The following is a 12,276-nucleotide window of genomic DNA, read 5'->3' on the forward strand; positions in this document are numbered from 1 at the left end:
CCCAAATTTGGGCTGCAACCTACCTAGGAGCAAGCTCCATTGAATTCAGTAGGTCTTACTTCTGAGTAGACATGATTATGATTGCACTGAAAGTCACGCTCAGGGTAGATCCAATGGGAAACTTTGACTAAGTGAAGAGAAGTCTTGGCAATGTCACTGTGCTTATTTTAAAGGTAACTAAGTCTGGATCTATATCAGATTCTGATAATCAAACAAGAGGTAGAAGTGTTTCCAAGCTTTATTCCAAATATCCTGTTTTGACTGTCGGTTTTCCAGGTGGCGACCCCGTGTCTGGCTACACCATTTCAGACTCAGAGTTGAGACATATATTTGAACGGTCCTAGATAAAAAGAAAGAATGGCAATAATAATCCCCACACACAGAAAGCTAGCAAGTCAGGGCCAAACTGGATTCTAGTTGCAGCTTGGCAAGTTTTTTAAGAATACACACCCATCTTTCAGTCTCTCTGTCCCCTCTTCAAAATTCAGCGAAGCTTCCCCAGGATGGTGAGTTAATAAAGAGATCTTGCTGAATGAGTGGTTTTAATTGTAAATGTCACCCAAGTGTGCGCAAGCATTCTTTAATTTCTCTTAGTTGCTAATGACATTCCTATTCCTAGGGGCACGATACATTCATTGCAGGGTTTCCCACCCACCCTGTCTTTCTCGCAGAAGAATACTAAGCAGTTGATATATTTTTAATGCCAATTTAATTAATTCTACTGTGACGGCGCTAATTTATTCAGAAAAGCAAACCACAAATTAAATGTGCAGGATACTGTATGGAATAGAATGTCTTTGGTAATCTGGGGTTGATCTAATTTAATGTGGCGCATTAATATTGATTTTTTTCTATGCCACATTCCGTTCCCCCTCCTTTGCAGATGATGTCCTTGGAATAATTAAAGGATGGTTTCTGAACATCTTTGTTGTTCATAAACATTGATGGATAGACAGGGAACCTTCAGCCACAGATGCGCTTGGAGATTTGGAGCTGGTGTATAGGGATGAGTGAATCTTTCCATTACAGCTTTTGGGGTCAGTTTCTCATTTTTCCAGTCTCAAGTTCAGTTCTCACATTTCCACATCAGTTGGAGATCTTTTTTTTTTTTATCTTGCCAAAAAGTTATCGTGAAAATTCACCAGCATTTTCTTGCGAATTTCTTCCAATATAAGCATTTTTTTGCATGCAATTGTGCCTGATATACACATTTTTGCAAAACATTTTCCTGTAATGTGATGCATTTTTTTGGGGTATGTCATTTTCACTAATATATGCACTAGTATATACCTGGTTTGAGAACTGCACCGCATTGTATTGGAGAAACGCAGATTTCAATTGATGGCTGTGTTTTGCTCTGCGTTTTGAATTGGAAAGTGCGAATTAAGTAGGCTTGCCTTTAAATATAAAAGCAAACCTAAAAGCTATGTGTGATGTAACTGTTAAAAATCACAAGCAGTCCAATAAGAACAGCAGCAAAAGCAAAAAGAGACAGCGCCACAGATCAATTTGCTTAGTAGTAACAGAATCAGAAAAAGCATGTTTAAAATGGAAAGTTTTCAGTTGTTGGCGGAACACGAATAAAAGCAAAGCTAAACTAATCTCTTGGGGCAAGAAGTTCCACTTATTGAGTGCCACCACAGAAAAAGCTGGATGACCTGAAAGGGACACAGCATCTGAGGACTTGGGTTCATTGATAAAACACTGTACAAAAGACACCTTGATGCAATTATTAATTTGTTACGGTGTTTTATCAATGCCCTTGGATAATGTAGAGTTGAAAAATATGCCAGACAAGTGCAAGGGACTCTTAAGCTATAGCAAAATGTTCAGGCTGGAGTTCAGGGGTAAAGTTTAGAAAAATTCCCAATTAAATCTGTGTTCAGGAATGTGGAAAGCAGGCAGAGGGAATCCGTGGAACAAGAAAGTAACAGAATGGGAAAATCCGCTCACCCGTGCTTGAATATTCATCTAAATAATCCCGTCTCGGGAGGGAACATGTCACTCTATGACCAAATGCCAACAGAGGCAAGGAATGTTTTTGATGAAACCATGCAGATGGCTTAAATAATGAGCAAAGCTGAATACTGAAAGGGGGGGAGAAACGCGAGCTTTCTGACACCATTTATGTTGATCCATCAAACTCTGAACATCAGTCAAAATCCATCTGCCAAGCCAACAGAAGAGGGAAAGAACAACCTTTGCCCTCTGGAGGAAGACCACTGCCTGACATGCTGACCTTATAGCTCAGGCGGTAAAGCATGAGACTCTTAATCTCAAGGTCATGGGTTCAAGCCCCACTTGGGGTGAAAAATCCCTTATTGTAGGAGGTCGGACTAGATGATGCTTCCAACTCTACAATCCTGTGATTCTAACATCGGAAGAGCCACAGTCCTTCCCACCTCCTATTTTATCTTCTTCTTTGGCAAGATTGTTGTGATGGGATGATGAGCTGCTTGTGCATTAAATCCTGGTCCCTCAGAGTTTGGCTAAGTCCGCAAACCTCTGCCGGTAACGGAGCCCCTTGAGCATGGCTCCGTCAGTCGCTAGCAGAATCCGACAGTGGGCGCTTACGGAATCTCTTCCAGCATAAAAGCTCCTTAACGGAAACACGTCTTCTGGACTCTCTGCGCGACAGTTTCCGGCGAGGAGTGGGTGTCCCTATAGGAGGTCCTGAAACCTCCCCACTATTTTCGCTGGAAGTGTCCCTGAGCCATCCCTCCGACTCACTTTCCCTTGGAGCTCCTTCTCTCCCCCTGCTGGTTCCCTCTTCAGCTGCTAAGTCTCTCTCAACCTCTGTGAGCCCTTCCACCTCCTGTCCTTCCGATGGCAGTTCCCTGACAATTGTCTTCCATAAACACGCTTTTAACAATGAGTCCATAAGTGACTGTGGAGGCCAATTCTGGATCCACACATCCTTCCACAGTGGGGACATTGGTTCCCGGGTGGGAGTTGATCATGGTGAGGGTTTGCCAAGCATGCCTTCCTCTTAGCACGTTTCTCCCTTGCGTCCTGAGTTCAAGTGTCTTCAAAGCCCCTGACACCTTTAGTAAAGGCTGTTCTCCAACTGGAGCACCCGCAGGCCAGTGTTTCCCAGTTGTCAGTGTTTATACTACATTTTTTTTAGATTTGCCTTGAGACAGTCTTTAAACCTCTTTTGTTGACCACCAGCATTACGCTTTCCATTTTTAAGTTCGGAATAGAGTAGTCCACTATAGAAAGGATCAGATGGCAGATTTTGATTGGATGGGTGGCACATTACAGATACAGATTTAGATATTTAAAGCTATACAAGGAAGGTGCCAAATGCACTTCTGATGTATAGAAATAATCATATCATTAAGAACTACTCTCTAAGTTCATCCAAACTAAGGATGTAAATACTGACAAATGTGTACAGTAAGGTGAGTATTCACTCTTGATTGGTCGGTATTCCTCTGTCTCAGGAGACAAGGAAGGTGTGTGCCTTTGGGGATGAGGTCAAGCTGATGGATGGTTGCATCTACTGCTGTGGCTATAGAGACTGACATGGGAGAGACATGTTTTGTTGCAGCCGAGGCAGATGAAGGCGTCCAGTTGTGCTGCTGCAGATGCACCATGGCGTTTCTTCTCTCTGCACTCCTCCCAGTGGTACTCTTAGCTACTTACAATTTCCAGTGCAAGGAACCCTTGCTCTTCAATATTTCATAACTGCAAATTTCCCAGTATTGGGGGAATGTCAATGGACACTTTGCTCCGACAGGCGCTGGTAGTTCACAAACAGATTTGCATTCAATTATTGCAGCTTAAACATGCACTGTTTGTTTCTTCTGAGGCTTCCCTCATGTCATTGTGACATGTACTGTAAACAGTATTGATTAATTGGCTGCCTGGCGTGAGTTGCAGGCTGCTGATTGGGTGGGTGCACCAGAGCATCCTCATCCGTCCAAAAGCATCAGATTGTTCTGACAATTTCGGAACACCTTCGATTCTGGGCTGCTGCTTGGAGATACACACTTCAACAGCCTCGTAGGCATCTCTGTAACACATGGAACATTCATACTTGGGACTGGTCCTATTCTGCTATATGAAAACGGAAAATGGGAGCCAATTTCATGCTATGCTAAGCTCTTTGAATTTATTTATTTTTAATTAGACCAGAAATGTAACCGGGGGGAGTTTTGTGTTGTGTTATTGATGCACGTTTCAAATGAGAGATTTCCGAGCACAATTCAAAGTGTTGGTGCTGACCTTTAAAGCCCTAAATGGCCTCGGTTCAGTATACCTGAAGGAGTGTCTCCACCCCCATCGTTCTACCTGGACACTGAGGTCCAGCACCAAGGGCCTTCTGGCAGTTCCCTCACAGCGAGAAGTGATGTTACAGGGAACCAGGCAGAGGGCCTTCTCGGTAGTGACACCCTCCCTGTGGAACGCCCTCCCACCAGATGTCAAAAAGAACAACAACTACCAGACTTTTAGAGGACCTCTGAAGGCAGCCCTGTTTAGGGAAGCTTTTAATGTTTGATGCATTACTGTATTTTAATATTTTGTTGGAAGCCGCCCAGAGTGGCTGGGGAAGCCCAGCCAGATGGGTGGGGTATAAATAATAAATTGTTGTTGTTGTTGTTGTTGTTGTTATTTCATAGCTGCGTAATTCATTTGGCACTTCTTTGATTTGCAGGTCAGCAGGCAGTCTGAAAAGGTAAACCATGTGTTTGCTACGTGTTGATGATTTTGGCAAAGCTGATGGAGCAGAAACCTGTTGCTGGTCCCTGACAGATTTGATGATGCTGTGCTGTTTTTCTGTAACAAGCCGAACTGGACAGTCAAAGCCCTGGCTGGGCAGTTATAGGCTGTAATGTAGTGGCAGCTCATTCCTGCATCCACAGCCTCACTGCTCATGTCAACTAGGGCAGAAGGGAAGTCAACTGACTTCAGCACCACTGTTCCAGCCTGGAACAGGCCTCGTTAGGACCTAATGCTATCAAGTGATGGCAAGAGGGTCACCTCAGATCCTTGCTGCCCCTGGAATGCCCCTCGGGGCTTTCTGCATGCTATCACCGGTAGAGATTCCTCTGGTGGTATTTTGGCCAGCCAGCCAGCCTTGATTACTAGCCATGATTCCTAGTAATGATTGGTCATGTTGTGCGGATGCCTGATGATTGCCTTCCAAAGCAACTACTCTATCCCAAACTTAAAAACGGAAAGCGTAATGCTGGTGGTCAACAAAAGAGGTTTAAAGACTGTCTCAGGGCAAATCTTTTAAAAATGTAGTATAAACACTGACAACTGGGAAACACTGGCCTATGAGCGCTCCAGTTGGAAAACAGCCTTTACCAAAGGTGTCATGGGCTTTGAAGACACGCAAACTCAGGACGCAAGGGAGAAACATGCTAGGAGGAAGGCACACTTGGCAAATCCACACCATGATCAACTCCTGCCCAGAAATGTCCCCATTGTGGAAGGACGTGTGGATCTAGAATTGGCCTCCACAGTCACTTACGGACTCATTGTTAAAACCGTGTTTATGGAAGACAATCTTACTTGGCTACGAGTGATCGCCAAAGAAGAAAGAAGAAAGAAGAAGAAGAAGAAGAAGAAGAAGAAGAAGAAGAAGCTGCATCTCAACTGTTAGAGGCAGTTGTCTCGAGAGCCAATGGAGCACACCTATGGGGGTGGAGTCAAATGGCTGCGTTAGCAGCACCCAAGTGACCTCCCTGGGGCACAAGCCTGGGCAGTGTGTATGAAGGTCCTGGGCTGCCCAGATGACAAGACCACCCCCCTCTCAGCCTCACTCATGTGGTCCAAAGGAAAGCAGAGCAAGACATTTGGCACCAGCTCACCTGCAGGAGTTGTTGGAAGTAGGTGCCACCCAACCATCTTCGGGACCGCACTCGGGATTTGTGTAGGGTTTACTCCTTAGCCTATTCTTCTCCTGAAGATATCCCACAAGGCAGCAGAGGTTGAGGACCAGAGTTTTCCTTCTCCTAGGTGGGCTACCTTCCCAGGTTTGTCAGCCCCTCACTTCTCCCTACAGCAGGTGCAGAAACCCAAGTGCAAAACACGACTTGCAAAGTAGACCTAATGATTTCATGTAACAACTGTAGCAGCTGTATTTGCAGAAGGTGAAATGGGGGGGGGGGGGCTGACGATGAAAGACCTCAGCAGTCTTCCATCAACCGCACACACAGCCTTGAATGATACAAATAGAGAGCAGGGGTAGATAAATAGCTAGTATAAGGTAATCCAGAGAGTTGAAGAAAGGGTCAATGCCTCACCAGAATAGAAAATCACCTACCCCATTTGCCTGCTTCTTCTTGCCAACTGAGCTCATGGAAACATACTGGAATACTGCATGGGGTTTTTAAAAAATATATATAGAAGAAGAAGAAGACTTTGGATTTGATATCCCGCCTTTCACTCCCTTTAAGGAGTCTCAAAGCGGCTAACATTCTCCTTTCCCTTCCTCCCCCACAACAAACACTCTGTGAGGTGAGTGGGGCTGAGAGACTTCAGAGAAGTGTGACTGGCCCAAGGTCACCCAGCAGCTGCATGTGGAGGAGCGGAGACGTGAACCCGGTTCCTCAGATTACGAGTCCACCGCTCTTAACCACTACACCACAGCTAGCTCTGTTTCTGGGTCTCCTCCTCTTCATTCTTGATTGTGGCTAGATTTTGATCAGAAGCTGAAGTGGCAGCTGACAAAAGTAATTGACAAGGTTTTTTGGGGGGAAGAGGGTGTAAGCAGCAAAAAGTCATGAGGCATTTGAGTGTTTAGATGCATTACTGATGTACAGAGAGACCCCACCATTCCTTGCAGATCCGGTGTGATTGAGAATCTTTCGAGCTGCAAACACATTGCATGCCTCATGTTGTTGTTTTTTAAAATGTATTTTTATTAAAGATTTTCTTGGTTTACAAAAGTATTTGCAATGTGTGTGTGTCTCTCTCTCTTTTCCAAGTAACATTTTTTACAGATCAGTTTCATTTGTCGAGACATTAGGAAGAAGAGGGGGAAAGAGGTGGAGGGGGGGGGGAGGTGAGTGGGGGTGGGATTAGATGGCGATGTTTCTATTATACTTAATATATGTGGGGTTTTGTGTCAGCGTCGCTTGCGCAGGTTCTCTGCTATTCACTTGTGTTCCTTTGGTGGTGAGAGAGGTTGGGGTTGGCCTAGGGTGTGGTTGCTTGTTTGTGATTGGCTGTGGTGATCTTTGCTTTCATGTGTGAGTGGGGTGAGTAGGTGTTTTGGATCAGGTTAGCCATATTGATATGTGTGCTGTTGGTGGATTATGAGACATGTGAGCGTTCTTGGTGGTGGTGCCCCACCCTGTGGAATACCCTCCCATCAGATGTCAAGGAAATAAACAACTATCTTACCTTTAGAAGACATCTGTATTGGGAGGTTTTTAATGTTTGATGCTTTATCGTGTTTTTAATATTCTGTTGGGAGCTGCCCAGAGTGGTTGGGGAAACCCAGCCAGATGGGCGGTGTATAAATAATAAATTTATTGTTATTATTGTTATTGTTATTGTTAGCCAGCCCTGGTCTAGAGCTACCCTCTGCTAAGTAACTAGTTATTTACAGTTTCCTCCTAATTCCTTGTTTTGCTCCATATTAGCTTCAATACGAATAGCTATTTATGATTATATTTCTCCATGAACTGTACTCAGCATTTTCTTTCACCGTCACAATTTGTCCTTTATAGGGCTACGGCGCAGGTTCCTGGGTTCTTGTTTTTTCCTGTGTGTGTTTTCCCTAAAAGTAAATAAAAATATATAATATTTTTTTTTAAAGAAAGGAAAATAAATCAGCAGCAAAACTCCTGCTGATTTCATTGGGCCAGGATTGCAGCTATTGTGGTCATCAGCCTAAAAAGGGATATGTGAGAGCGGGAGAGATTGCTAGGAAAACAAAGTCCAAAAGGTCAGAAGGAAAAACACTGAAAATGTGCGCTTCTGAATTCTTGAGAAAGCCAGCAGACCCCGCCATGTATTTTGATGCTTTCCCAGACATGATAAGAATAATATGAACACCACCGCTCAACGGGCCATCCACTTGAGAGCTGCCAATCATCTTCCTTATGAAAAGTGCACGGATATAAAGAGCTGTCAAACGTACCTGTTATGGGATGTAAAATACAAATGTCTTGGGGAAAACCAGACAGCCTCTTGTTACCAATCCCTCCGCCCATTACCCGTTTTCTAAAATAAAGCCTAGCTAAGTATGCTACCAGTAAATACACACACTGCCTCTTCTGTAACAACAGTCCTCCCACATTTAACAGGCTATAGTTTATTTAATGGCCAAGAAGTAGAGAGGAATATTTTCACCTGGTGCCTAAAGATCTGTAATGATGGCGAGCCTCACAGGGGAGAGCATTCCACAGGTGGGGAGCCACCACAGAAAAGGCCCTTTCTTGTTTTGCAACCCTCTGAATCTGTAGGGCCTCATAAGGGCCACATAGAGAAGGGCCTCCGATGATAAGCATAGGGCCCAGTTCAGTTCGAATGGGGGGAGGCGGTCCTTAATTTACAGGGGCAACGCACCCAATGCAACAAAAATGCATTAAAATGATTTTTGTGTTGATCCTCAAATATCATGGGAGGCCGTAGCCCAGTGCCAGAGCACATACAAAAGGTGAAGCATAATAGTTTTCAGTTTTGTCCCTTCTCACCTAGGATACCTGATTTATCCCATTGTAGAAGTGGTAAAAGACACACTGAGTCATTAATTTCACCCAAACCCAATTGATTATTTAAATATCCCACCTCTCCTTCTGAGCTCAAGGAAGTGTCCTCTCCCTTTCTCATTTCCTAATATATGTTGGCTTTAATCCCTTTCGCAGGCATCGTCACACTTCCTTTTCTGACTTTCCATTCGGCATTCAAATATAAGGGCTGATTAAGCTGTTTTTCATTTGGAGAAGCTGTTCGGTCAGTCAGTCAGTCAGTCAGTCAATCAATCAATCAATCAATCAATCAATCATCACCTCACTCTTGTGAAGGTTAAAATGAATGAAAGAGTCCTGCATCTTGATACAGGTTCATTCATTGGCATCTTCAGGTAGGGCTGGGAGAGAATGGAGAGAGCTGGGGTTAATGGGCAACGTGGACCAAAGTGTAATACAAATTCCTATGTTCCTAAGGAGATGTGCAACATTTCAGAACTGGCACCCCACACTTCTCTTGTACACCCGATGTTACAACTAAGCTGAGAGTTGGCTCCACCCCACACCTGTAAATGTCACGGTTGTTTGGAGATTTGGACCCAGGTTGGACAGTGTTTTCGAAGCTACCAGCATGAGTTTGACCAAGCTGCGGGAGGCAGTGGAAGACAGGAGTGCTTGGCCTGCTCTCCTCCATGGGGTCACGAAGAGTCGGACACGACTAAACAACAACAAATAACGACTCGGTAGGAGAGCTAAAGCCCTTGGAAACCGGCCTGTGCGTGGCTGGGGCGTGGGTATGGATGGCTCTGTCAAGGCAGGAGGGGGCGGAGCGCAGGGAAGGGCGGAGGCTCCCGCGAGGTAGAGGGCGTCTCCTCGTCGCTTTCGGCGGCGTGCTTGGCATGAAGGCGCTCCATTCATTCCGAGACAGCCAGCGCGGGCGGCAGCGGCGGAGGGGAAAGGCGCGAGAAGGAGGCAGCTAGCAGCTGGGCAGCGCCAATCGCCGGTCCCTGGTCAGCTCCCTGGCCATTTAAGCCGCCGGAGCTGCGATTGAAGGAGGAAAGGAAGAAAGGGGGAGGGGGAAGGAGACCCCGGACTTCTCCAGCCATAAAGGAAGAGGAGGAGCGAGGAGGGGGGAGCAGCGAGGAGGGTGGGGGGAAAGAGGAGATGGGTCTCCCCCAGCGAGACAGGAAGGCTGCGCTGCGGATCTGACGGTGCCGCAGCTCCGAGAAGGCTCGCCATTGTTACCCCAGTTTGGAGAGGCGAGCCCACAGGCGCGCGCGCGCACATACACACACACACCTTCCGGCTGCCTCTGTGTCTCTCTCTGCGGGCGCTTCGTCTCTTTCCTGGGCTCTCCCGGGGCTCTGCCTTGCTGCCGGAGCTCCACATCCAGGCGGCGTGGCGGCTCTGCTTCGGGGTCCTTCTCCCCCAGCGCCTCTCCTTTCCAATGGTCAGGGGTCATCTCGCCCAGGGACGGAGCAGCAGCGGCGCCCCGATGAGCTGCCTCTCCCGGCTGTGGCTCTTTGTTTTGCTCCTCAAGGTAAGAGATCGCTCGCCCCAGACACCAGCCATCGCTCCCTGTGCCAGGCTCCTTGGCGCTCTTCCTTTGGCCTGGGTAGGGTGGAAGGAGCTAGTGCAACACGCCTGTGGAGCAAAGAGACTCCCTCCCGTTTCTTTCCCCTGTTTGTGTATTTATTGAGAAATCTCGGCAATCCTCCACGGTGTCCCCCCCCCTCTCTTTTCGCCCCCCGAGCTTGGGACTTTTCTGAAGCATGGCTAATAGGAGCTGGCACTCAAGGTCGCTTGGTGGGGATCCGCTTCCCAAGGCAAAATGAGGTCACTTTCAACACCACGAGCATCTCTCTCTCTCTCTCTCTCTCTCTCTCTCGGTGTCTGTGTTTGTGTCAGCAGGAATGGCAGGCAAATGGGCAGTTTGGCTGGTTTGATCACCGGGCTGGTTGTCTGGTTGGTGGTGGTGGAGATGGAGGGCTGGAAAAGGTGGCGGTGCGTTTGGTGATTCGAGGCAAGGTGTGCGTGGGCTGCTTTCCGGGTCTTTGTTGTGGTGCTTCTTCAAGGGAACGTGTTGCATGGCTCTCCTCTGCTCCTGCGACTGGCCTGGAGGAGCCAGGATGAAAGGGGCTGGGTGAATCTTCATCTCAGGGCTTAATCTGAAATGGGGTGGTTCAATTGAGTCCTTCCTTGAGTCCCTCCTGGCTCAACCCTGGGGCCAGGGTTTGCTTCATTGCTCCTCTTTACAAGTCTGGTGAATTGAAGGGTAGGAAAGGTCCACAGCTCAGGCGGAGAACACTTGCTTTGCATACAGAATGTCCCAGGTTCGATCCCTGATGTCTCCCAAGTAAGCCTGGGAAATACGCCAATCTAAAAGCCACTTGACAATTTAGTTAGACCAAAAGAGCTTATGATTCAAAAGAAGAGACAACTGGTCTGCCTGCTTCAGGATTGTTGACTCCTGCCTTTGCAAACCTGGGGTCCTCCTGATGTTTTGAACCAGGTTGGTGGAAGCTGGTCTACAGGGTATCGGATGGAGGTCTTTCTAACCCCTGCCTGGGATTGAACCTGGGAGCTTCTCTATGCAAAACACCTGCTTGACCATACGCAGAGAGAAGTGAGGACAGATAACTTGGCTTTATAGTCCTGGTGAGGTGAAGTGCCTCCCTCTCAATTTGACAGCCTGTTTATGGGTGGGGAGCACGAGTGGGGAATTTCATTCCCTGGAGGTGAGTGAAATTCTCATCAATTTTTGGGGTGCTACCTGCTTGCTGTCAGTGTTGTCAGAGGTTCCCTGTCCCCCCCCCCAATTCTTTTGAAACTTAGTTTTGCCATCACCTGTTGCTGCAAGAGCAGAACCACCATTTTTCTCCTCTTGGAATCCCCTTTGGAATTCTGGGTAGAAGAAAGGGCACCCAGGTGGATCTCCATGGATGAAAACTAAGTTTAAAAAGAGAATGCCTGGTGGCACTGTGGGTTAAACCACAGAGCCTAGGGCTTGCTGATCAGAAGGTCGGCGGTTCGAATACCAGTGACGGGGTGAGCTCCCATTGCTCAGTCCCTGCTCCTGCCAACCTAGCACTTTGAAAGCATGAAGTGCAAGTAGATAAATAGGTACCGCTCCGGCGGGAAGGTAAACACTGTTTCCGTGCGCTGCTCTGGTTTCACCAGAAGCGGCTTAGTCATGCTGGCCACATGACCTGGAAGCTGTACGCCGGCTCCCTTAGCCAATAAAGTGAGATGAGCGCCGCAACCCCAGAGTCATCCGCGACTGGACCTAATGGTCAGGGGTACCTTTACCTTTACCTTTAAGGCTCTGTAGCTTTCTGTGGATTTTGCCAGCCCCCGCACTCCCCAAATCAGCCAGGAGTTTCATTATAAGTTCAACACACACACACCATCTTGAGATGAAAGTTGTTCATAGGGAACTCTCAGCTCAGCTCTACATTAGCCTGTGGTTGTAAGAGAAAAGATACCTTGGGACAAATCAGGGATGAGAATCCTGTGGCAGAAACCACCAAGACTCCATCTCTCACCATCCCTGAGCATTGGCCATGCTAGATGGGGTTGATAGGAGCTGGAGTCTAACAAGCTGTAGGGCCACAAATTCCCTATC

At 47.0% G+C, this 12,276-nt stretch overlaps 1 protein-coding gene across 2 annotated transcripts in view; it reads left to right on the top strand.

Annotated features, from left to right (window-relative positions):
* The first annotated feature begins 9,499 nt into the window (after nucleotides 1-9,499).
* Nucleotides 9,500-12,276, top strand: part of PTPRO (protein tyrosine phosphatase receptor type O) — a 131,649-nt gene continuing 128,872 nt past the window's right edge. For both annotated transcript variants that reach the window (XM_028745896.2, XM_028745897.2), the window contains exon 1: nucleotides 9,500-10,191. In XM_028745896.2, the coding sequence (XP_028601729.2) occupies nucleotides 10,099-10,191 (93 nt within the window). In that variant the 5' untranslated portion in view covers nucleotides 9,500-10,098. The remainder of the gene's footprint in view (nucleotides 10,192-12,276) is intronic.

Source organism: Podarcis muralis, chromosome 10, assembly GCF_964188315.1.
Source record: "Podarcis muralis chromosome 10, rPodMur119.hap1.1, whole genome shotgun sequence".
Lineage (NCBI taxonomy): Eukaryota > Metazoa > Chordata > Lepidosauria > Squamata > Lacertidae > Podarcis > Podarcis muralis.